This window comes from Rhinopithecus roxellana, chromosome 6 (assembly GCF_007565055.1).
Source record: "Rhinopithecus roxellana isolate Shanxi Qingling chromosome 6, ASM756505v1, whole genome shotgun sequence".
In the NCBI taxonomy this organism is placed as follows: domain Eukaryota; kingdom Metazoa; phylum Chordata; class Mammalia; order Primates; family Cercopithecidae; genus Rhinopithecus; species Rhinopithecus roxellana.
The window spans coordinates 19,798,587-19,826,255 of NC_044554.1; the positions used below are offsets into that span (position 1 = coordinate 19,798,587).

Genomic DNA, 27,669 nt, shown 5'->3' on the forward strand with positions numbered 1-27,669 from the left:
GAAAGGGGGCTTCAATGGGTTATATTAATATTATCTTGTTAATATTGACTCCATCCCAAGCAGAGAGTTGTTTCTCTTTTTCTAAGATAGAGGATTCTCAGTTTCTTCCATAATTCTTACAAACATACTATTTTTAGTAGTCATACATTTTAACCAATGTGTCTACTTCTAATTCTGAAGTGTATAACATAGTAAAGACACATAAATCAACACAAAAGATGTATTTTTCTTCATGTCTAAAGTATTTGGTTAAGTCAAGCCTAAGTCATTCTCTGCAAGTGTTTAAAAATACATTTTGTAATTAAATAGGATGATATATCCAGTAGGAAATTTGTATTAGGACAGGCCTATGGCCTGAGAAAATAGTTTGCCCATTTATGTGATATTTTAATAAGACTATTATTAAGTCTATTATTAAGAGTATATTTGTTCATAATTTTTTTAACCAACAGGATATTGGATATTCATAATCAATGTCGGCGATTCCACAGAATTTGAAACCCCTTTTCTGTACAGTATCTTTGTGGAGTTGATTACTTCCATAACATGTGTGTGTGTATATGTGTGTGTATGTGTGTGTGTGTGTGTGTATATATATATATATATATTTTTTTTTTTTTTTTTTTTTTTGAGACAGAGTCTCACTCGTTCACCCAGGCTTGAGTGCAGTGGCGCAATCTTGACTTACCGCAACCTCCACCCCCAGGGTTAAAGCGATTTTCCTGCCTCAGCCTCCTAAGTAGCTGGAATTACAGATGTGCGTCACCATGACCGACTAATGTTTTTGTATTTTTAGTAGAGACGGTGTTTTGCCGTATTGGCCAGGCTGGTCTGGAACTCCTGATCTCAGGTTATCTGACCACCTCAGCCCCCCAAAGTACTGGGATTGCACACGTGAGCCACCACTCCCAGCCACTTCCATATTTTGACACAAAAGTAAATCTTTATTTAACTCTTTAGTCACTAGTCCAGGATGCAAAGCCTAACCTATTGGCCAGTTGATGCTTCTGGAAAATCACTGTGAGGGTTGGTTGGTAATGACCCCATTGTATACAAGCCCACATCTTGTTTCTGAGGTAGTGCAGTGTGTTGGCATTATAATCATGTTTGAGCGAGTTTGAGTGGCATTCATTTTGTTTGTTTGTTTGAGCATGTGACTGAGCGGCAACCACAAAAAGCAAGTGCACTGACTGCGCAGACAGAAGCCTGAGCTTCAGCTTGAAATGCATGTTTGCCTTTTAACCAACATCACTGTTCTCAGTGGACGTTTCTTCAGGGTAGAAGCAAACTTGTCCTTATTTTATTTTGTTATATTTAAAAACTAGCCCCAAATGCTGTGTTTCTATTCTAACTTTTTATATTAAACTTTTGAAAGTGAAAACTGAAATAATTAAATTTTAAAGGTTGCAATCATTAAAGAATTAATACAAACATCTATTTAAGTTTTTTCTTTACTAAAAATTTTCTTTTCTTAATTAGAATTCATTGTTTAGCATGGCAATATTTGCAATGATGAAGACAACTTCTTTAAGTTAAATCATAATATTGGGAGGAATTTAACAGTTTTCTTTTTAAAAATAATAAGTCAAGATAAGTTCCATTTTCATTTTGGTCATTTAACATACTGTTTAGTGTTCTCAGGGAACAGTATTTTAGAAATAAATATTTATGCCTGTCACTTTGTGCACAGGGCAAAATGAGTTATGTACTTTGTTTGTTTGAGAAGGAGTCTCACTTTGTCGCCAGGCTGGAGGGAGTGCAGTTGCATAATCTCTGCTCACTGCAAGCTCCACCTTCCAGGTTCAAGTGATTCTCCTGCCTCAGCCTCCCAAGCAGCTGGGACTATGGGCATGCACCACCACACCCAGCTAATTTTTGTATTTTTAGTAGATATGTGGTGGTTCACACCTGTAATCCCAGCACTTTGGGAGGCTGAGGTGGACAGATCACGAGGTCAAGAGTTATGTACTTTTGAAAGGCAAATTGAACCATTTCTGACCCCACCCTTTCCACCTACATTGTCTAAAAAGTGAATCCTAAACTTAAGTCAGTAATATTTCAAATGATATATTTTCCTTCATGGAAGAGTCTCTTCACACTTACGGAAAAGAACAGGTTGAAGTAGAGTGGGAAGGGAGGAAAGACAAAGCAATGAATCAAATATAGTAATATTTATTTAAAATCTCATAGTATTGAACGTCTCCAACAAACTGTTGGATGGTTGTCATACAGATGGTGATTCTCAGCTAGAAAACTTTATGGAATGCCTGAACTAAATGATTGCTCGTGCTTTTTTTCATGTGTGCTTGATATCTTGGAATTTCAAATTAATTTTTTAATATAATTTTAAAAATTTGACTGTATTTGTTGATAATTGCTTTGTGTTTTTGGGGAAAAAAGCCACAGGCACTTTAGTGAAGATTATTCAATGAGTTATGATTATCTTTATGTGTTTAGAAGGAAAACATGTCATAGAAAAATGAAGTAGCGACACTGAGAGACAGAATTATCTAAATCCACCTAAACCACAGATTGGCAAATTGTTTAACTTATATTCCCTGTAACTCACCTAGCTTATAAGAATTTAATTAAATATTTTTAAAGAGTCATTATAAATCTAATAAGCTGACCTAATATTCTGACTATATATTATTTTCCAGAAGTATAGAAGGATAAATGATAGTGAGACATACTTTTTTTTTTTTTTTTTGAGATGGAGTCTCACTCTGTTGCCCATGCTGGAGTGCAGTGGCGTGATTTCAGTTCACCGCAACCTCCTGCCTCCAGAGTTCAAGTAATTCTCCTATATCAGCCTCCCGAGTAGCTGGGACTACAGGTGCACACCACCACACCCAGCTAATTTTTGTATTTTTAGTAGAGACAGAGTTTCACCATATTGGCCAGGATGATCTTGATCTCTTGACCTCGTGATCCACCAGCCTTGGCCTCCCAAAGTGCTGGGATTACAGACGTTAGCCACCGCACCTGGCCAAGACATGTTTTAAAAGTATGTTTTGCAGGGCCAGGAACAGTGGCTCAAGCCTGTAATCCCAGCTCTTTGGAAGGCCGAGGTGGGTGCATCATTTGAGGTTAGGAGTTTGAGACCAGCCTAACCAACATAGTGAAACCTTGTCTCTACTAAAAATACAAAAACTAGCCAGGAGGCTGAGGCGAGAGAATCCTTTGAGCCTGGGAGGCAGACGTTTCAGTGAGCTGAGATTGGGCCACTGCTCTCCAGTCTGAGAGAGAAAGTGAGAACCTGTCTCAAAAAAAAAAAAAAAACAAACAAAACAAAAACAAACAAACAAAAAAACAAAGAATGTTTTGCAAATGGTAGACAATTTATAAAAAGAAAAAAAATCACCTGTAATCTTCATAAATAATATGATTTACTTTCTAAAGCACCAACTTGGTTTTTTAAAAAGTAGACTTTGACCATTAGGATAAAATATGATAGTTAGAATGGACCATACAGTACCAGTGGAGGAGCTCAACATTTATCTTCTAAAAATCTGCTTGTTATTCCTTCCCACTTCTTATTCACAAAACACAAAACATACGAGTGCTAAAACATTAAATTATTTTTATCTCTTGAAGTCCAGAGTTATCATCCCAAAGCCCATGTGGTCATCAGTTGTAATAATGTTCCATGCCAATCTGGAATAAAATGTGGGGAATTGGTGTTCCATTAAAAACTGTTATTCACTTATAAAGCCTCACATTGTGTATTTGACCATACACTTCCCCCTCTATTCATCCAGGCTAGTGCAAAAAACACAAATTATTGAAATTTTCAACTCTAAGAGTAAATTCAGCATTAATGATTTTTTTTTAAAGAAACTAATGTAGGAGATAAAATTGAATATATTTATTTTGCAAATGTAATTTCCTATTAACAAAAAAGTGTATACAGAACATTTCACTTGCAGCTGCCTAACAGAGGGTAATTGACTAATAAATGTCTCATGCCCTTTTACAATAGTCTTTCCAGGCCAAGAGCCATGGCTCAAGCCTGTAATTCCAGGGCTTTGGGAGGCCAAGAAGAGAGGATCACCTGAGGCCAGGAGTTCAAGCCAGCCTGGGCAACATAGTGAGACACTGTTACTACAAAAAAAAAAAAAACTCACAAAAAAACAAAAACTTAGCTGGGCATGGTGGCATGCACCTGTAGATCTAGTTACTCAGGAGGTTGTGGTGAGAGGATCACTTGAGCCGAGGAGTTAGAAGCCATAGTGAGCTATGATTGTGGCACTGTACTCCAGTCTGGGCAACACAAGGAGACCCTGTATCTTAAAAAAAAAAAAGTATCTACAGTACTGGCATGGTTACATTATCAACAAAAATGAATGCCTCTCAAAATCTGGCCAATGGAAATAATATTATTGCATATTTCTTCATTATTCTATGAGTAAGAATAGTCCACATGTAGAAGTTTATTTCCAAGAAAATTCAGTGTCATTGATATGTACTCTTACAGTTACCAAAATATATCAGTTTTTAGACATAAGGACATCAAAGGCCCTCCCATTCCCCATGTTCCAAAGAAATTTAAACTTATCCAGATACAGATGATAATACATAAACCTTTTTGTGGGAAAACTTTTTGCTTTACAATGCTAGTTATATGTCTAAATAAGTTAATGTCTATTCAAACTAAACACATCACACAGCACCTTTTCTTTTATATTTTGAAAAGGATACATGAGCAAGAGTGGAAGAGAAAATGGTTGATTAGAAAAGCCCACAGTCTTTTAGATTCTCTTTGATTATTATATCTGTAACTGCATCAAACACAAACTTGACATTTTGGGTATCAGTAGCACAGGTCATGTGGGAATAAATTTCCTTATCTTCTTTTTTTAAATTCAGGTCTAGGAACTGGTTCTTGATGTAGTTTCCTGCATCTTCAAATGTATTTGGCCCTTGTTAAACAAAATATTTAAAGAGGTAACGATTAATCGTATGTTACAAAGAATAGACTATAAATAATATCAGTAAGTTTTAGGATTTTACTTTGATATACTAAGTATTGCAAAATCAAAAAGGCAAGGTTCAATTATCAGGGTGCTGGGAACCACGCTCACCCCATTGGGAGCTCCCGGTGGCTAAAAGTAAACTTTGCATCCAAAAAGCTCACAATACAGAAGAAATCCCAAAATATTTCTAAAACAAAGTGAGTGATACAAACTTACATATACATCAAATACTGTGTGTGTGTTTGTGGGTGTGGGTGTGGGTGTTTTTATACACACTAAAAGAGAAAACGAATGGAAAAGGTAGATGAGTAGGGTACAGAAGGAGATGGTATTTGAGCTGGACTTTGAGAGGTACCTACAACAGAGAAGAGAAAAGTAAGTGCAAGCAAAAAAGTGAAAGTGAGAATTGTACCGCTAGACTTGAGGGTAGGGTCAGGAAACAGATTGAGCTTTGAATAATCTACTTTGATAGAAATGAAAGATTTTTGTAGAGGAATTGTAGGAAATCAAGTAGAATAGATGTTATGGGCTACATTATAGACTATGTTACTAACAAAACAGGAGTTAGGATGAGATATAAAAGGCTATAGAGAGGTACTCTTGACTGATGTGTTATATAGCAGTAGTACGATGAAGGCTCTGCTTGAGAAACTTTAGTCCAATAGCAGGATGTACAATGAATCAGTTGAGAAAAGGCAGACATAAAACAAGTAGGCTAAAAAATACAGGACAACTAAAAATGACCTGTTGATGGGCTTTATAACAGAATGTGCTTCATGGGGACTTGACACAGGATAGAGCAGTAGCATAAAAACTTTCTGAAGAAATAAGGCTTTGTTTCCTACTTTATTGTAACTAGAAGCAAAATTCCATGAGGGACAAACTTTAAAGCCGTATAACATGGCTAAAATCCAAAACACTGGCAATACCAAATGCTGGTAAGTGCATGGAGTTATAGGAGTTAATTGCTTGTGGAAATGCAAAATAGTGCAGTCACTTTGAAAGGCAATTTGGCAGTTTCTTACAAAGCTAAACATAGTCTTACCATGCAATCCAGCAATCACACTTTTAGGCATTTACCTAGAAACTTATGTCTACACAGAAGCCTGCACATGGATGTTTATAGCATCTTTTTCCATAATTGCCAAAAATTGGGAGGAACCAAGATGTCCTTCTGTAGCTGAAAGGATAAACTGTGGTTCATTTAAGGAACAGAATATTAATTTAGAAATAAAAAAATTAGCTATCAATCCAGTAAAAAGATATGGAGGAAACTTAAATGCATATTTCTAAGTGAAAAAAGACAGTAAGAAAATGCTACATGTTATATGATTCCAGTTATATTACATTCTGGAAAAGGCAAAAGGATAGAAACAATAAAAAGATCAGTGATTGCCAGGAGTGTGAGGAGGGAGGAGGCATGAATGGGGGAACACAGGGAATTTTTAAGGCAGTGAAGCTGTTCTGTATAATACTGTAATGTTGGATACATGACCTGCATTTGGCAAAACACATAGAACTGTGTGACAAAAAGAGTGAACCCTAATTAAATGATGGACTTGGTCGGGCACGGTGGCTCACGCCTGTAATCCTAACACTTTGGGAGGGTGAGTGGATCATCTGAGGTCAGGAGTTCAAAACCAGCCTGGTCAACATGGTGAAATCCCGTCTCTACCTAAAAATACAAAAATTAGCCAGCCTGATGGTGGGTGCCTGTAGTCTCAGCTAGTTGGGAGGCTGAGGCAGAAGAATAGCTTGAGCCCAGGAGGCAGATGTAGCAGGGAGCTGAGATCGCGCCACTGTACTCCAACCTGGGCGACAGAGTAAGACTCTTGTCTCAAGAAAAAAAAAAAAAAAAAAGTGCACTTTAGTTGATAATGTAAAATGTGTTAATACCAATTCATCAATATAATTCATCAATTATAACAAATAGTACCACACCAAAGCAGTTCTCTAAATAGAGAAACTGTAGGAGGGAATGAAAAAGAAAGTATGTGGGAACTCTTCATACTTTCTGTTGAAACATTTCATTTCTCTATAAACTAGAAACTGCTCTAAGAAATAAGTCCTATTATATTATGTAATATAAAAGCTTTATGAGTTTATATTTAATTAGTAATATTCAATGTATTTGAATATTATTTGTAATATGAAAAGTATATTTAATCACATGATAAATGTATATTATAAATATTTATAATTATAGAAAAAAGATATAAGCCCTAATTGTAGATTGACCAATATAAGTATTTGTTTTGACAGAATGCCATGCTCCTAGTAACATCTGGGCAGCCTTACATACCTAAGTGGTAAAACTGGATTTGTATTTTGTTTAAATCATAAAAATGGCTAGGTGCAATGGCTCACACCTGTAATCCCAGCACTTTGGTAGGCCAAGGTGGACAGATCACTTGAAGTCAAGAGTTCGAGACCAGCCTTGGCAAACATGGTGAAACCCCATCACTACTGAAAATACGAAAATTAACTGGGCGTGGTGGCATGCACCAGTGGTCCCAGCTACTCGGGAGGCTGAAGCAGGAGAATCATTTGAACCCAGGAGACAAAGGCTACAGCCTAAGCGACAGAGCGAGACTCCATCTCAAAAAAATAAATTTTTAAAATGTAATTTTATTACCAATGGAACATCCAACTATTTACAAAAAGAGAAAAAAACTCTTTCTGAAGGAGAAACAGCCGTTCTGTGGGATTTCACATTTACAATCTCTGACTAACAGGATTAGCACTAAAATTCCAGGATCCAAGAAAACCAGAAAAAAAATGAAGATGTCATTATTCATTCTCAAATTCATTCATGCTATATCTCTAGAAACAACTCAGATATTGAAGGGCCTCTGAGATTTACTATAGCATTACAAGGTTTCAGTAGGAAGTACATCAAAAATGTCAGTTTGGAATAAGATTTGCATTCCTGTTATAATTTTGAAGACAATTCAGGTTCCAATGTCATTTGATAAATTCTATAGAGTAGCAACCCTGGTCCATCTAACCCCTTCCAGTTTATTTTATGAGGGTTTTGCTTTAATGTAGACAATGTAGAGAGGGTTCTTCTTTATTGTAAGTTTTTTTTTTCCCCTAATTTGGATCATAAAGATGACTCAAAAATGATCATAAGCTTCATCCTCATAAGTATTAAATGCCAAGATCCAGATAGGAAATATACGTTTATACAAAAATGTATTACTATGAAACTAAAAGAAAAGAATCTTACCGGTATATTCTGGAAAGCAGATACTAAGATGCACCTTGGTTACCTTTTCTTGAAAGATATCTTTTTTGTTGAGGAACAGGACAATGGAGGTTGTTGAAAAATACTTGTGATTACAGATACTGTTGAACAGGTGAAGACTTTCATGCATTCTATTCTGTTAGGTATCAGAAATGAGAATGGGTAGGATTATTATTTGCAAAATGTGAATGTTGCGCATCGTGAACAAGGATCTAGAACTAACATAAATCTTTGGCAAACCTTCAGGAGTTGGGCAATGTGGTAGTACTACTGAAAAGCACAAAGATTACTTTTAACCCTGGCTTTGTTGTTTTTCTTTTAGACTTACCACTTCTTCATCTTCCACGAGGACCATGTCATAGGCACTAAGTGCAGCACAAAATATAATGCATGTAACTCCTTCAAAGCAGTGAATCCACTTCTTTCTCTCAGATCTCTGTCCACCTACATCAAACATCCTTTAAGAAAACATCAAATGAATAATAAATCTTACAAATATCCTCCAAAATGTGCATTGAGGTTATTTAGAGGTATAAATGGGTGATCCCATATATTCAAAAGGTATTCCTTTGACTTTTATTGATTATAAAATAAAATGTATTTGGTCAAATGGCTGCTCAAGGACCACAGAGAAAAAACAGTTTTTAAAAATGTCTCCGTGCAAACTAGAGTAAAATGATTTACACACTGACTTTGAGAAACTGGGAAATTTAAAAGAGTTTCGAGTTTTAGTAAAACATTCATTAGCCATAGAAGATTTTGATCAAAGTTTAGACATGTTCTCTTGAATGAAAAGAAACTGCAAGAAGATTGGAAGTTACTGTAGTTCTGATGCTATGATTCTTGCCTATTTTCTTACATCTTTCTATATTCATTTGTTTACTCAGACAACTATTCTTTGCATTCTATGTACTAGACACTGTGCTAGGTCTGCTAGCACAAAGATGAAAAGATATGGTCTATATCTTCAAAGAACGTTCTGTCTTGTAGAGAAAAAAAAGTTACTATAATATTATGTAAAAATATTCTAATGTACAAGGTAAAATGTGAGCATATAGGAAGACTTAAGTTAGCCTGAGGGATCGTGACTCTTAGAGAAGGTGTTTGAAAACTCAACCCTTCCTCTACTTGTGTATTTTGGTGAGAGATCATTGTGGACAGAGGACTCAATTTTAGAAACTAGGAGCTAGGCAGCAAAAAGTTAGGTTTATATCAAAGGAACTGTTTAATGTTTGCTGCCTCAGGGCTTTCGCACACAGGTCTCTTTCCTTTTCCTGTGACAAAGATTTCTTTCTTCCTTCCATACCTGCTTTTTTTTTCTCAACTATGAAGTCTTAGCATCAATATCTCCTCCACAAAGAAGCCTCCTGGAGCGTCCATGTAAATTGCACCTCTCTCAATCCTCCATTTACCTTCTATAGCATCACTTTCTTTCCTTTATGGTAATCATCAATATCTATCATCTCCATAGTAGAATAACAGCCTCATGAGGTCAGGAACATTATCTGTATTAGTAACTGCTGTATTCCTAGTTCCTGGCACCATGCCCAACACATAATAGACACGCAAAAAATATTTGCTAAATAAATGAATATATTCCATGTTAACTGAATAGACAGGCAGGAAACACAGCAAACATGCTATGTTCTCTCATGCCTTGATAACTTACACATGTTTTTTATAAATATGTATAAGTTACCAAGGCATGAGAGAACATAGCATGCTTGGGGTAAGCAAGTTATTTATAGTTTTGGGAACATAAAGAATAAGGTAAAAACACCGAGCTATATGGTCTAATAATTATCCATTTATCCACTTATTCATCGTTTATTCAACAAATAATTACTAAGCACTTATTATATGCCAGGCACCAAGGATTCAGCCTTAAGCTTTTAAACTGGTGGTGGTGGTAATAGTGATTGGTGTGTATGTTTCAAAATAGACTTCAGATATCCATATAGGATATCTGGAGCAAGATGGCTGAATAGGAACAGCTCCAGTCTCCAACTCCCAGCGCGAGTGACACAGAAGACCGGTGATATCTGCATTTTCAACTGAGGTACTGGGGTCATCTCACTAGGGAGTGTCGGACAATCGGTGCTGGTCAGCTGCTGCAGCCTGACCAGCAAGAGCTGAAGCAGGGCGAGGCATCGCCTCACCTGGAAGTGCAAGGGGGAAGGGAATCCGTTTTCCTAGCAAGGGGAACTGAGACACACAACACCTGGAAAATCGGGTAACTCCCACCCCAATACTGCGCTTTAAGCAGACAGGCACACCAGGAGAATATATCCCACACCTGGCCAGGAGGGTCCCACGCCCACGGAGCCTCCCTCACTGCTAACACAGCAGTCTGCCGCGATCTATCCGCAAGGCAGCAGCGAGGCTGGGGGAGGGGCGCCCGCCATTGCTGAGGCTTAAGTAGGTAAACAAAGCCGCTGGGAAGCTCGAACTGGGTGGAGCTCATAGCAGCTCAAGGAAGCCTGCCTGTCTCTGTAGTCTCCACCTCTGGGGACAGCGCACAGCTGAAGACCAACAGGGGAAGCAGCGGGGGCCGGTGCAGATGTGAACAACTCTGTCTGACAGCTTTGGGGAGAGCCGTGGATCTCCCAACGCGGAGGTTGAGATCTGAAAACGGACAGACTGCCTGCTCAGGTGGGTCCCTGACCCCTGAGTAGCCTAGCTTGGAGACATCCCCCACTAGGGGCAGTCTGACACCCCACACCTCACAGGGTGGAGTACACCCCTGAGAGGAAACTTCCAAAGCAAGAATCAAAGAGGTACACTCGCTGTTCAGCAATATTCTATCTTCGGCAACCTCTGCTGCTGATACCCAGGCAAACAGGGTCTGGAGTGGACCTCAAGCAATCTCCAACAGACCAACAGACAGTCCTTCTGACTGTCAGAAGGAAAACTATCAAACAGGAAGGACACCTATACCAAAACCCCATCAGTACGTCACCATCATCAAAGACCAGAGACAGATAAAACCACAAAGATGGGGAAAAAGCAGGGCAGAAAAGCTGGAAATTCAAAAAATAAGAGCGCATCTCCCCCGGCAAAGGAGCGCAGCCCATCGCCAGCAACGGATCAAAGCTGGTCAGAGAATGACTTTGACGAGATGAGAGAAGAAGGCTTCAGTCCATCAAACTTCTCAGAGCTAAAGGAGGAATTACGTACCCAGCGCAAAGAAACTAAAAATCTTGAAAAAAGAGTGGAAGAATTGACAGCTAGACTAATTAATGCAGAGAAGATCATAAATGAAATGACAGAGATGAAAACCATGACACGAGAAATACGTGACAAATGCACAAGCTTCAGTAACCGACTCGATCAACTGGAAGAAAGAGTATCAGCGATTGAGGATCAAATGAATGAAATGAAGCGAGAAGAGAAACCAAAAGAAAAAAGAAGAAAAAGAAATGAACAAAGCCTGCAAGAAGTATGGGATTATGTAAAAAGACCAAATCTACGTCTGATTGGGGTGCCTGAAAGTGAGGGGGAAAATGGAACCAAGTTGGAAAACACTCTTCAGGATATCATCCAGGAGAACTTCCCCAACCTAGTAGGGCAGGCCAACATTCAAATTCAGGAAATACAGAGAACGCCACAAAGATACTCCTCGAGAAGAGCAACTCCAAGACACATAATTGCCAGATTCACCAAAGTTGAAATGAAGGAAAAAATCTTAAGGGCAGCCAGAGAGAAAGGTCGGGTTACCCACAAAGGGAAGCCCATCAGACTAACAGCAGATCTCTCGGCAGAAACTCTACAAGCCAGAAGACAGTGGGGGCCAATGTTCAACGTTCTTAAAGAAAAGAATTTTCAACCCAGAATTTCATATCCAGCCAAACTAAGTTTCATAAGTGAAGGAGAAATAAAATCCTTTACAGATAAGCAAATGCTTAGAGATTTTGTCACCACCAGGCCTGCCTTACAAGAGACCCTGAAGGAAGCCCTAAACATGGAAAGGAACAACCGGTACCAGCCATTGCAAAAACATGCCAAAATGTAAAGACCATCGAGGCTAGGAAGAAACTGGATCAACTAACGAGCAAAATAACCAGTTAATATCATAATGACAGGATCAAGTTCACACATAACAATATTAACCTTAAATGTAAATGGACTAAATGCTCCAATTAAAAGACACAGACTGGCAAACTAGATAAAGAGTCAAGACCCATCAGTCTGCTGTATTCAGGAGACCCATCTCACATGCAGAGACATACATAGGCTCAAAATAAAGGGATGGAGGAAGATCTACCAAGAAAATGGAGAACAAAAAAAAGCAGGGGTTGCAATACTAGTCTCTGATAAAACAGACTTTAAACCATCAAAGATCAAAAGAGACAAAGAAGGCCATTACATAATGGTAAAGGGATCAATTCAACAGGAAGAGCTAACTCTCCTAAATATATATGCACCCAATACAGGAGCACCCACATTCATAAAGCAAGTCCTTAGAGACTTACAAAGAGACTTAGACTCCCATACAATAATAATGGGAGACTTCAACACTCCACTGTCAACATTAGACAGATCAACGAGACAGAAGGTTAACAAGGATATCCAGGAATTTAACTCATCTCTGCACCAAGCGGACCTAATAGACATCTATAGAACTCTCCACCCCAAATCAACACAATATACATTCTTCTCAGCACCACATCGCACTTATTCCAAAATTGACCACATAATTGGAAGTAAAGCACTCCTCAGCAAATGTAAAAGAACAGAAATTATAACAAACTGCCTCTCAGACCACAGTGCAATCAAACTAGAACTCAGGACTAAGAAACTCAATCAAAACCGCTCAACTACATGGAAACTGAACAACCTGCTCCTGAATGACTACTGGGTACATAACGAAATGAAAGCGGAAATAAAGATGTTCTTTGAAACCAATGAGAACAAAGATACAACATACCAGAATCTCTGGGACACATTTAAAGCAGTGTGTAGAGGGAAATTTATAGCACTAAATGACCACAAGAGAAAGCAGGAAAGATCTAAAATTGACACTCTAACATCACAATTAAAAGAACTAGAGAGGCAAGAGCAAACACATTCAAAAGCTAGCAGAAGGCAAGAAATAACTAAGATCAGAGCCGAACTGAAGGAGATAGAGACACAAAAAACCCTCCAAAAAATCAATGAATCCAGGAGTTGGTTTTTTGAAAAGATCAACAAAATTGACAGACCGCTAGCAAGACTAATAAAGAAGAAAAGAGAGAGGAATCAAATAGATGCAATAAAAAATGATAAAGGGGATATCACCACCAACCCCACAGAAATACAAACAACCATCAGAGAATACTATAAACGCCTCTACGCAAATCAACTAGAAAATCTAGAAGAAATGGATAATTTCCTGGACACTTACACTCTCCCAAGACTAAACCAGGAAGAAGTTGAATCCCTGAATAGACCAATAGCAGGCTATGAAATTGAGGCAACAATTAATAGCCTACCCACCAAAAAAAGTCCAGGACCAGATGGATTCACAGCTGAATTCTACCAGAGGTACAAGGAGGAGCTGGTACCATTCTTTCTGAAACTATTCCAATCAATAGAAAAAGAGGGAATCCTCCCTAACTCATTTTATGAGGCCAACATCATCCTGATACCAAAGCCTGGCAGAGACACAACAAAAAAAGAGAATTTTAGACCAATATCCCTGATGAACATCAATGCAAAAATTCTCAATAAAATACTGGCAAACCGGATTCAGCAGCACATCAAAAAGCTTATCCACCATGATCAAGTGGGCTTCATCCCTGGGATGCAAGGCTGTTTCAACATTCGCAAATCAATAAATGTAATCCAGCATATAAACAGAACCAAAGACGAGAACCACATGATTATCTCAATAGATGCAGAAAAGGCTTTTGACAAAATTCAACAACCCTTCATGCTAAAAACGCTCAATAAATTCGGTATTGATGGAAAGTACCTCAAAATGATAAGAGCTATTTATGACAAACCCACAGCTAATATCATTCTGAATGGGCAAAAACTGGAAAAATTCCCTTTGAAAACTGGCACAAGACAGGGATGCCCTCTCTCACCACTCCTATTCAACATAGTGTTGGAAGTTCTGGCTAGGGCAATCAGGCAAGAGAAAGAAATCAAGGGTATCCAGTTAGGAAAAGAAGAAGTCAAATTGTCCCTGTTTGCAGATGACATGATTGTATATTTAGAAAACCCCATTGTCTCAGCCCAAAATCTCCTTAAGCTGATAAGCAACTTCAGCAAAGTCTCAGGATACAAAATTAATGTTCAAAAATCACAAGCATTCTTATACACCAGTAACAGACAAGCAGAGAGCCAAATCAGGAATGAACTTCCATTCACAATTGCTTCAAAGAGAATAAAATACCTAGGAATCCAGCTTACAAGGGATGTAAAGGACCTCTTCAAGGAGAACTACAAACCACTGCTCAGTGAAATAAAAGAGGACACAAACAAATGGAAGAACATACCATGCTCATGGATAGGAAGAATCAATATCGTGAAAATGGCCATACTCCCCAAGGTTATTTATAGATTCAATGCCATCCCCATCAAGCTACCAATGAGTTTCTTCACAGAATTGGAAAAAACTGCTTTAAAGTTCATATGGAACCAAAAAAGAGCCCGCATTGCCAAGACAATCCTAAGTCAAAAGGACAAAGCTGGAGGCGTCACGCTACCTGACTTCAAACTATACTACAAGGCTACAGTAACCAAAACAGCATGGTACTGGTACCAAAACAGAGATATAGACCAATGGAACAGAACAGAGTCCTCAGAAATAATACCACACATCTACAGCCATCTGATCTTTGACAAACCTGAGAGAAACAAGAAATGGGGAAAGGATTCCCTATTTAATATACGGTGCTGGGAAAACTGGCTAGCCATAAGTAGAAAGCTGAAACTGGATCCTTTCCTTACCCCTTATACAAAGATTAATTCAAGATGGATTAGAGACTTAAATGTTAGACCTAATACCATAAAAACCCTAGAAGAAAACCTAGGTAGTACCATTCAGGACATAGGCATGGGCAAGGACTTCATGTCTAAAACACCAAAAGCAATAGCAGCAAAAGCCAAAATTGACAAATGGGATCTAATTAAACTAAAGAGCTTTTGCACAGCAAAAGAAACTACCATCAGAGTGAACAGGCAACCTACAGAATGGGAGAAAATTTTTGCAACCTACTCATCTGACAAAGGGCTAATATCCAGAATCTACAAAGAACTCAAACAAATATACAAGAAAAAAGCAAACAACCCCATCAAAAAGTGGGCAAAGGATATGAACAGACATTTCTCAAAAGAAGACATTCATACAGCCAACAGACACATGAAAAAATGCTCATCATCACTCGCCATCAGAGAAATGCAAATCAAAACCACAATGAGATACCATCTCACACCAGTTAGAATGGCAATCATTAAGAAGTCAGGAAACAACAGGTGTTGGAGAGGATGTGGAAAAATAGGAACACTTTTACACTGTTGGTGGGATTGTAAACTAGTTCAACCATTATGGAAAACAGTATGGCAATTCCTCAAGGATCTAGAACTAGATGTACCATATGACCCAGCCATCCCATTACTGGGTATATACCCAAAGGATTATAAATTATTCTACTACAAAGACACATGCACACGTATGTTTATTGCGGCACTATTCACAATAGCAAAGACTTGGAATCAATCCAAATGTCCATCTGTGACAGACTGGATTAAGAAAATGTGGCACATATACACCATGGAATACTATGCAGCCATAAAAAAGGATGAGTTTGTGTCCTTTGTAGGGACATGGATGCAGCTGGAAACCATCATTCTTAGCAAACTATCGCAAGAAGAGAAAACCAAACACCGCATGTTCTCACTCATAGGTGGGAACTGAACAATGAGATCACTTGGACTCGGGAAGGGGATCATCACACACTGGGGCCTATCATGGGGAGGGGGGAGGAGGGAGGGATTGCATTGGGGAGTTATACATGATATAAATGATGAATTGATGGGTGCTGACGAGTTGATGGGCTGCAGCACACCAACATGGCGTAAGTATACATATGTAACAAACCTGCACATTGTGCACATGTACCCTAGAACTTAAAGTATAATAAAAAATAATAATAATAAAAAAAAGGATATCTGATGTGGATTCATATCTTATATGAATATCTGAAGATAGACTTAATAGGAAATATCCATATGAAAATAGACTTCAGATATCCATATAGGAAGTGGAGGGGGTGGGTTGTCATTTGAAATGGAGTGATCAGAAACTGTAGAAGATGACAGAAGTGTAAAAACCTAAGGAGATGAGGGGTTAAGCCAACTGGATATCTGGGTCAAACAATGTTACAGGCAAAGGTGACAGAGGAAACAGCAAGAGCAAAGGACTTCAGGAGTGAGCCTCACATGATCAGCCAGCAGTGGATTTGCTGGTCCCTTCACGTTACATGAGAAATGAAGATTTAATATTGCAGACCATAGAGGACTATGGGTGATTTTCAGATAGGGAATTGACATTTTTTTTGTCTGTTTGTTGTTGTGTTAGATCACTTTGATCTGAGTCCAGAAGTTGGACTTAATGAGGAAGAGGTAAGAAGCAAAGAAATAAATTATGGGGCTATCATAATAGTTTAAACTCAAGGTATTAAGTACCCAAAAGCATCCAAGTTGTACAGACTTCAAGGGTAATAGTTATACTTGGAGTAATAAATGTCAACCGATCTGCTTATTGAAAATAATCAAAGTACAATATATTATACTTCACATTTCATATATGAACCAAGTAAAGATATATAGAACTAATATTCCCCAAATAATGTACCAATGCAAAATCACTCCATTAAGCAGTAGACTAAAAGAGAAGTTGCTCACAATATTGAAGATAATGGTTAAGCGTTCAATAGTTAATAGTGTGGAAATTTAAATTTGGTGTTGATAAAGAATATTATATGTGCTACTAATTACCAAATTACAGTTTCAGACTTGCAAAATAAATGGAGTAAGGGGACCAAATTTGGACTTTACGGTTATATGATGTGAAAAGTAACCAATGCATTTAATGTTAAAAAATTAAATGACATTCTTACAGAAACAAGGATAATAAATATGCATTCAGATATTTAAATTGTTCATCAACTGTTTTGTTAATCCACAAAATACCTTAGTTTTTTTTGACTTCATAAACTGGAGTTTTATTTATTTATTTGTTGAAATTACTTTTAAAGTATAAATTACATTTAAACTATAAAATGTGGTGGAACTAGAAATCGTTGAGATCATGACTTTCATGTTCCACATCACCAGTTGTAATGGATTAATCTTAATTTAACACACCCAATAAGAGTTTACTATTTGTCGGGCATATAAGCACCTTACAGCAGTGAACTCATTTAAACGTCTTCAGGAACTTACAAGGAGGTAGATTTAGCATTCTTGTTTTTTCAGAGGGGCCCCTTAAGCAAATTGCCTAAGAATTATATTTCAACTAATATTTGTTGAGGCTGCTATGTACGTGGCACCATGATAGGTTCAATAGGTTCTATGGCTATGACAGCTATGCTGTGAAAGTTGTTAACTTGCTAAATATAAGTCTGTTTACTTAGAACAGAGGTGCACAACTAGTACTAGTGCCTGCAGTTAGCGCTCAAACCCTCACTAGTGGACAGAAATTATCTTCACTGTGCAGTCTATCCTTCTCCCAGACCAGGCAGTAGTTCTATGTTGTCAAACAGGTCACTGGGCAAAAAATTTAAACTCCCTTCCTCTGGGAGGTTTCGTTCTTTTCTTTTAATGAAGATAATCACCTAATGTGTTTCAGATGTAGTACATATATGCTCCATTTGGTCATATATGAATATATTGTGGATCATTTTTTGGCAAAGAAATGTGACACTGTGATTGAACAATGATGATTAACTTACGGATTTGGGGTACCTGAGGGTAGAGTATCCATTACTAGGTTTAAACTCCTGGTGGGCTTTTCAAAGTGAAACCACCCTTCTTAACCCCACCCACGGACTTTTTAACTCGCAAGGATTGCCATAGTCCTAATCTCTTTCACTCTAATCCCCACCTCAGGGGAAAAAAATCCCCCTTTCCCTTGCTTAATGACAAACCAGTCATGGAGCCAGGACAAAGAGTCATGGAGTGTTTGTGCTAAGGGAGCCCAATGTGCCATTTCCACAGCAGTGATGGCAGTGCTGTAGGAATCGAATTCTAGGATGCCTCTGGTAAGTTTTCTCCACTAAGCAGAACTTGCATTAGTCTTGTCAACCTTTGTTTGTAGTCTCCTTTTCCCTGCTTTTATGCCCAATTGTGCCATTCTGTTTCATTCCAATTGATATTTGTATTCTTTTAGTCACATTTTCAATTAGATTATATATTCAGATTATATTTACATCTTAAAAGTGTGAGAAACTCCTCTCTTTAAGGTGACTTTGTAATTGCTCAGATTTCCTGCATAGTGACCAAATATTTTATCTCAGAGCAAAATCATCTTATTTCTCTCATGTTAATAGTTTTGTTTTGTTTTTGGTGTGTGGGGGCTTAGTGACAAAAATAATAGTAGGAATTATTAAGATATGGGAACTCTAACTTGTGGGTTCTATGGGGGACATAAACTACCCAGGAGGAGGAAGAAAAAGGAACCTCATATACTTCCTACATATTTATTTTCTACAACATAATGTCCTCAAATGGTTTTTCCCCATATCTGAAACATCTGAAGCATCTGAGATGAAAATCAGAGTAACAACAAACTCATTGGCTATGCCTTAATTTTCTCTGATGATTCAGCTTCTTTGCAGCCTACTAATGATGTGTTAACAGGTGTAAGAGGTAGCTATTCTCCTCTTCTGATAAATACGTACAACTGTGATAAGTAACGATTGCAGGAAAAATAACTTACGGTAGAATAAAAGTCACATTGGAATTGTGTGCTCTCCCTGAAAAATAAATTCTAATCCATGGCTTTCTGTTGCTCATAACAATTCTTTGAAGGGAAAATAGTATTTACCCATTTCTTTACCAAAGTGAAGAAACTGGCCTTTGAGAGGCTAAGGTGGTTTGTTCCTAAACTCACAATTAATAAAGGATAGAACTGATGCACTATGACCCTTAGCCTAGTGCTCTTTCTGCATATCATGCAGCTTCTAATAAACATGTTTTAATTGGCTTAGCTTTCTCCCAAGGAAGAGAGGACAAAGATTGCTCAGTCTTAGCATTTTGTTCATATAGATAAAATGGGAAGTCTGTCTTAGGTTGAATGCATATAATCTTCTCATTTTATGACTCATTTGATAAGCAATATTTTTGTGTGTGTGCAGATTGACGTAGGAGACATAGGTCCAGGGAGCATTGATCATTTCTCTAATGCCATCTGCTATTATTGAACTGAAATGCTCATTAGCAAATCAGACCAATAGCCAGAGTTTTGTTTTTGTATTGATTCTCTTGGACACTATGTTAGCTCTAAGAATAGTGACATTTTGTTTTGCTAATATTGTAGTCATTTATTTTTCATACTTCTCTCTTCAGTTTTAGCTTTTCCCCTAAATTTTAATTTAGTCCTTATTTTATGGAATTGTAAAGTATTGCTACCTGTGAAAACATTTTGAAGATCCCCAAAGTGAAGTAATTGCTTATATTTTTTGGCTGAAGAAATATTCTCCCTTATGTATAAACATCAAACAAAACAAAAAGCTTCATTGTGACCATTCTGTGAGAGACAAAATTAAAATCAGAGAAAACATGTATATTTGCTGCCTGGAGTTTTGGATTGGTCAAATACAGTAGATTATTAATGAGGGAAATGGACATGCTTGAATATTCTCAACTCTCTGAATAAAATAATAAATCTTAACTACCATGATGTTACATGGAACTTACAGTCCTCATTTGGGATTTTGTGTGGGGTTTTTTGGTCTTATTTATTTAGTTTTTTTAAGGAGGGATAATATGTATTTTGTTATTAAGTCTGACATTGGTTGGAATTCTTAAAGTTAAAAAAATTTAAATAACTAAAATTTATGATGAAGCTGAAAATTGATAGGCTAGTCTTTTAAGTGAAATTTGAATACTGATTATTTGTTAAATTGCCCAAGGCATTAATACAGGGCAAACCATCAGATTTTTATGGCTTTATATTAAACAGTTGACTAAACATTTGTGTTTTATAGTTCTAGTAAGCGGTTAGCAAAGCTTTGAGGTTTATGGTTTATGTTAAACAGTTGGGTAAATATTGGATCACATGAGATTATTCACATTTCATATCAGAATAGATTATAATATAATCTGCTCCTTATAATTCTTGTGAAATTAGTATATAATCTAGAGTAGCTAAAAATCAACAACGCTACTGCAGCTAATTTTTTAGATGTCTCTGCTTATCCTATAAGCATGTACTTATCTTTGAAAAATCAGTTTCTGACATTCTCTACTATGTATTTGATGACATAAAAATAAAACCCAATCTGAGTAGGAATTTATTTTAAGGTATTCTATTGAATGGGATTTATTCAAGATGTTAGTCTCTATCACAGTTGTTATAATTTTTCATCATGGTTACATATGAGACCAAGTGAATCTGTGTCTTCACTACACACCCATAGCAAATGGTCTAACCAATCTTTCCCTTGTTTCTGGTCTTGAAAATAGAGAAGGGTAGATACTTGCAGACAGGAAGGATGTGCACAGAAGTCTTACTAAATCTCTTAAATCCTCATGATTAAAAATCAGACTCAAAAGGATTTATAACTGTAAGGGAGCCAAGGTCTCCAAATCATCAGAATCATTAATACCATTATACGCTTTCTACTAAATGTGTGTTGTGTGCATTTGAAACTTCAAATAATTCTCTGATTATTTAATAATGTAATTCATAAAGCCATTAAAATAAGTTCTGTCACTAGAATCAATTAGACATATTTTATAACTTATTATTTTGGTAATACTAATCATAAACATGCCTGAAACAAATATATAGTATATATGAGTTATTGCTCTATGAGATCTTATAAAGACTAGCAAAGCCAAATTGAAATGTAGCTGCTGTGTGGACAGCCAGATTCACTTGCAATCTGAGATGATGCATATGCCACACAAATGACCACAATATACACGATTCAACATCATATCTCAGGAAAACTGTAGTTTCTTTTATATCATAGATCTGCTCAAATATTCTTATAAACAGTTGTGGTAATTTATGAAATCTAAAGCTCTGTGTTGTAATAGTTGTTAACCTTTTTTCCTTAGCTCCCATATAGTTTCAGGTCCTTTCAATTCTGTTTTTCCATCATGGAAAAATTAGGGAGAAAGTTTTTTCTCTGTAATTGTTTGCTAAATCCCTGTAAATACATGTCTAAGTTATTTGTTCTGAGGAATTATTCTGTAACAATAGGAGGGCTTACATTTGCTCCGCATTTTCCACTTACATAGTATATTAATGTCTATAAAGATAATTTATCAGTTTGACAGCTGCAGTTCTGGTTTGATAAGAACTCTACAGTAAGTGCCATTGAATTAGATGATACACAATTATGTTCCAGTACATTGGCAGAGATAATTTTTCATTTTGGTGTTCCTATGTAAAAGTTTAGAGTTCTCTAATTTAATATGTAAATTGAGCTTTTGGTTTTAAATAGTCATAAGATGTCTTATGCTATGTGAATACAAATCAATGCTAATGTAATATATTTTAATACCTGGGTACTTGCTGAAATAAAGTGGGAAGGTACATTACTTTTATGCATCTATTTTGAAATACTACAGAATTGTACACTCCAAAACCCTGTGCACTTTTGGACTATCCTATGTAGCACTTGAAAGAAAAGCTATTTAACGGTGAGAATTGATTAAAGGATTAATCTATCTTAATTGCTCTAGCTAAACTTAAAACTGTATTTAAATAATTTTAAATAGCTCCTCAAGAAAAATTTTAAAATATTTTGTAACAAAATTTAAATATTTCCAAATTGTATTGTTTAAATAAAGACTTGTTTTTAGAAAAATTCCTTGCATTGGAGTAAGGAAGTACTATATCTTCTAACCTCTTCCTCATTGAAAATGCCTTTAATAACATTGTCTTGAGTCAGAGGAAAATCAAATGCTCTTAAGAAAACAAAAAATCTTGAAACCTGTTTTAGTATACAGCAAAGAGGTGGTAGTTGCACAGTAAAGAGAATGTTCTTCTCTTTTTCCTTTTTTTGAGACAGAGTCTTGCTCTGTCACCCAGGCTGGAGTGCAGTGGCGTGATCTTGGCTCACTGCAACTGCCACCTTTTGAATTCAAGTGATTCTCCTGCCTCAGCCTCCTGCAGAGCTGGGATTACCAGGGCGTGCCACCATGCCTGGCTAATGTTTGTATTTTTAGTAGAGAAGGTGTTTCACCATGTTGGCCAGGCTGACCTCAAGTGATCCACTCGCCTCAGCCTCTCAAAGTGCTAGGATTACAGGTGTGAGCCCCCATGCTCAGCCAAGAGAATATTATATAAAAATAATTTCTAGCTTGGTTTCACAATCCAGTTCACAAACACCTTACATTTTAGCATTGATACTGTAATAGAGAGTTAGCAAAACCCTCCTCATTGCTTCACAAGGATCAATAATATGAGAAAGCAAAATAGCTCACCTTCATATATGACTTAAGATAGTGCTTCACAAGATAAACCACAAAACTACAAAAGGACAGAGGAAAATGACTATGTACCAAAGGGGGTCTGGAGGTCTAAACTGAAGAGTCCTATTGTAAGAAAAAAATGTATTTTAAAATTAATATTTTATTTTAAACGTTAATGCAAATGTTATATTCTACTCTGTGATGATTAATACTGAGTGCCAACTTGACTGGATTGAAGGATACAAAGTATTATTCCTGGGTGTGTCTGTGAGGGTGTTGCCAAAGGAGATTAACATTTGAGTCAGTGAGCTGGGAAAGGCAGACCCACCCTTAATCTGGATGGGCACAAGCTAATCGGCTGCCAGCACAGCTAGAATATAAGCAAGCAGAAAAATGTGAAAAGAGAGGCTGGCCTAGCCTCCCAGCCTACGTCTTTCTATCTCTGGGAGGGCGGCTGATGTGGTGGCAGTACCAGCTGAGGGGCGCTGAAGCAGGAGAAAGATGTAGGCTGGGAGGCTAGGCCAGTCTGTCTTTTCGCATTTTTTTGCTTGCCTATATTCTAGCTACACTGGCAGCTGATTAGATTGTGCCCACCCTGATTAAGGGTGGGTCAGCCTTTCCCAGCCCACTGACTCAAATGTTAATCTCCTTTGGTAACACCCTCACAGACACACCCAGGATCAATACTTTGTATCCTTCAATCCAATTAAGTTGATAGTATTAACCATCACATATTCATAATTGTTTCAAAATTTTGATTGTTTATATTACTTGGTTCAGAGTGAAATAGATGTCTCAGAAAATGACCATGATTTTCTGAGGGTTTATGTGTTTGACAGTCGTCTTGTACCCTGCTTTTAGAAGCGCTGACTTATAAAGGACCACAGGACCCTCCAACTTAAAAGATATTTCCCCAAGAGGCTGTCATTTTACCCTCCCTCCGCCTTCTCTCTGAAAGAGATTATAAATCAACAACACTGAAAAAAACACTCTCTGTACAGAAAAAGAATGGTTTTCACCCCAATTTATCTAACAACTAACTAGTGCCGTACAGTGTAAGGAGTGTGGTCTTTGAAGACGGAAAGATATGCATTTTAATTCCATCTCTAGCACTTCTGTGAAAGACCTTAGGGGAAATCTTTTATCTCAGTTTAGCCTCCAGTTTTTGAGGCTATCCAGTTAGCCTCAGGATAACCAAGATTGTTTATCCTGAGTATGGATAGCAATACTTAGCTCGTGATGCTACTGTGTAAGTATAAAGATTGTGTACATACAGTGCTTGGCATAGTGCCTTTACTCATTCAGCAAAAATTCCCTGCATTCTTACTCTGTGCTAGCCACTATGATAAGCACTGGAGGTACAGCTATAAATAGACATGGCCCCTAGCGTCCGGGAGCTCAGGGGCATATGAGACAGAAACAGAAACAAAAAGAGAAAACTAATAAAGAAGTAAGACAATCTCATATATTGATAATTTTTTCTTAAAAAAAGGAAAGCAGTGTGATGTAACAATATTGTAGTGACTATGGCTCACCCTGGCTTAGTTAGTGAGAGCTGTTTATCTGCATTTCTCCTCAACTCTGCATTTAGTGACATCACCTTGGTTGACTGAAATTGGCCATGGTGGGGTTATTTGCACCAGAAAAATCAAGAGCTACAAATCAGCGAGCCCTCCATTGCTTTACTGCCTCAGAAACCCTGCTGTTAAACAATTATTAGCATGCTGCAGGTTGTATAGCAACAGGGGTAAGCATGGATGGTACATAGATAAGATGGTTACACCTCCATGAGGAGATGCATTTGATTTCAGAGCTTAATGATAAGAAGGAGATGTTTCTTGCAGATTCAGGGGCAGAGCACTTTAGGCAAAGAGACTAGCAAGTGCAAAGGCTTGAAATGTTAAAGAACAGATATATAAACAAGATAACTTTTTAGAGTGATCATTTTTGAGACAATAGCAAATTGGTTGGTGTTGTAGGGAGTGACTCGGATGCTGAGCTTTTAGGTATTCAATGGGTAGCATTAATTGTCAAAACAGGTTTATGGTCCAGACAATCTAGGACCCAGAGAGTTGTACTGGCTTATGAAAGGTAAGCTACATCAAGTTATAACTCTCTGCTAGGACTTTACTTCATCTAATCTTTACAACAAACTCATTAGGTAAGCAAGTAAAGAAAAGGTTAACTGTGCTTCTTAACTCCTACTGCTAATTATTAGATTATCTGGAATTGGAACTTTGGTCAAGGCCCACACTTAGTTCTAGTCTGTTTCAGTGAGACATCTGGAGAAAAGAAAGGAGAGTAAGAGAGAAAAGGGACAGTGTCAAAAATGCTTTCACTGGGGTGGGAGGGGCAGAGGGGGAGAAACAACTGAACTCAAGGCCCCAGAGGAAAACCCAGAAACTGGATCAAAGATGAGGAGTCTGAAAAAGTAGTTGCCACAAAGAACTATACAATAGTGAAGCCAGGACTGATGACAAACTTTTCCTGCATTTGCCAAGACAGGATGTTGATCCCAATCGGTGCAGTCCCTTTACCCTCGTTTAATCTTTGGCTCACCTTTCAGAAAATTAACTATTTGTAGGCCTAAAATTTAGATAGGAATTTTGAAGAATTTTTTCTGTATTAGTTGAAAATATACTATCTACATAATAGGTATTCTACTTAGATATTATATATAACACATACTTTAAAATAGTTGAAGCTTTGATCTTACTAAAATAAATTTATGATGTTGATTAATTACCATTTTCTTTTTCCTCACAAATGGATATGAATAATTCATGCCACTCTATCTCCAGTTTTTTACTCTTTAAGATTATTGTCATTATTCGATGTATGAATAATCTTATTAGTTATATTTTTATTGATTTTTGTCATTACTAAACAATACAACTAAAACCTGCTATTAATGTTTAATATTCCATATTGTGCACAATCCATACAAAAAGTATTTAAATATTAAGGGATATTTTCTAACATTATAGTATGGGTTTCCATTTCTTGTTATAGTAAATGAGTGATTTTGCAGTAGAATTTCTAGGAAGCTCTCGATAATACAACAGCAATGAAAATAATGATTCATTTTCATACTCAAAACATGGTTATAAAATATGCCTTGTTATTGCAGTAAATAGTATCATATTCAAATAATTCTCTTCTTGGTAATTTGCAATTTTTAAAATTAAGGAAACAGATGTAATAGAAATATTTCAAGCAAATAGGAAAATAGAAAGGCAAAGGAAATAGGATTCCTGGCACCCATTTCTTGTATATTATTTAAATACATTTTCTTTTTTTTTCCCCAAAGTACAGTGCCAGTTTTAAAAATGAGGAAAGTAAAATCTAGCCCCCACCTACTCAAGCCAGAAGCATTTTAGCCTGGAAGGAGGGATGAGACTCAGGATGAGAGGTTGGGGTGAGAGGCTATAGGAGGACAGTAAAGGACAGTGGTACTGAAGGTAAACTGGAGCTAGTGAGTACATCCAAGAATTATTGAACCTGAACATGGGCTAGAGCTTTTCTCCACGAGGGAATATTAAGCCTGATGCATACTTCTGTCCACAGTTAGAAAAGATATTTGATCATACCTGAAGTGCAAGTCTTTAAAGGAGAATTGAGTTTCAATGATTCCAGTTGTTTTCACTCGAGAATGGAGAACATCTTGTTCATTTGGCACATACCCAGATGCTGTTATTCTATCTAAATCATTAAGGTAGCTAATAAAGACAAAACATTATGTATGTGAATATATAATACATAAATACATACATATATAATACATATATATGCATATATACACATATATATGTATATATATTACATACATATGTGTGTGTGTATATGTGCATTTTTTAACTTTGCATTTGAGGAAACCAGGATTCAGTATAAATGAATTTTTAGTGTAGGATCTATTAAAAATGATAAATTGTAGACGTGCTTTCCAAACTCTGATCATCAGAATTACAAGTTTGGTAGCTGGAATGTTGCAGAACTCAGAGTGCTGACTGTGGTACACAGCTGACCCCCAGCGTCCTCTTCTAAAGGCACCTAAATCAACACTGCCTTAACCTGTATTTTATGTGGTTTATGTGATAAATTTGCTGGTATATGGATAGAAGTATGAAAGAAAATTTCTCTTTATAGTGCCTGGATCACTACAAAGCTAAAAGCTGCCTTATAATGGTAGTGGCTAGATTATCCTCGAAATTCTGTAGTTTGAATTTAGGCATTTTCAGTTTTATGAGAGTGATTGGTTTGAATGTACTAATTCAAAGGTTGTTTGTTATTTTTGCATGGATTTGCCTCATCAAAACTCAGCCATTTCCATTAAATGCCGTTGCAATATCTAGTTAGCGCAATAAAAGAAGCACTATTTGTCTCTCTTCCTGGTCTATACTGGAAGTGACTCATGAATTTGCAAACCTACCCTGACTTGGCACTCCTGGGGACAGAAGGGTGAACGTACCCACTAACCTCACTCCCACCTCCTCTTCCATCAATGCATCACTGTGTCTTTACCCCTTCCAGGAAGCTGTATTAAAAATTCCTAGTATTATCAGGCTGAATATGGTATTTTTTTCTCCTCACAGGATCTAGGTGTGGTGATGAACAGGAATAAGTCTAATTAAACTGTGTATGCTATAACAGTCTGTTAAATTAGAGGAAAAAACCCTGCTCTCAGCTTCCTGCTCTCAGCTTCCTAACTCTTGAAACCAGATAATGTCTTTATACTAAAAAAAGTGTTTTATTGCTTTAAAAATAATTTGAAAGCCACTGGTCTAGACTGTAGATATTAAGCTTTTAGTG

At 37.0% G+C, this 27,669-nt stretch overlaps 1 protein-coding gene across 1 annotated transcript in view; it reads right to left on the bottom strand.

Moving 5' to 3' along the window:
- Nucleotides 1-4,697: 4,697 nt before the first annotated feature.
- Nucleotides 4,698-27,669, bottom strand: part of GNAT3 (G protein subunit alpha transducin 3) — a 61,749-nt gene continuing 38,777 nt past the window's right edge. Inside the window, exons 5-8 of the mRNA XM_030933041.1 lie at nt 26,451-26,579; nt 8,552-8,681; nt 8,206-8,359; nt 4,698-4,922 (exon numbers count right to left, since the gene is read on the bottom strand). Coding sequence (XP_030788901.1) covers nt 4,732-4,922; nt 8,206-8,359; nt 8,552-8,681; nt 26,451-26,579 — 604 coding nt within the window. The 3' untranslated portion in view covers nt 4,698-4,731. The remainder of the gene's footprint in view (nt 4,923-8,205; nt 8,360-8,551; nt 8,682-26,450; nt 26,580-27,669) is intronic.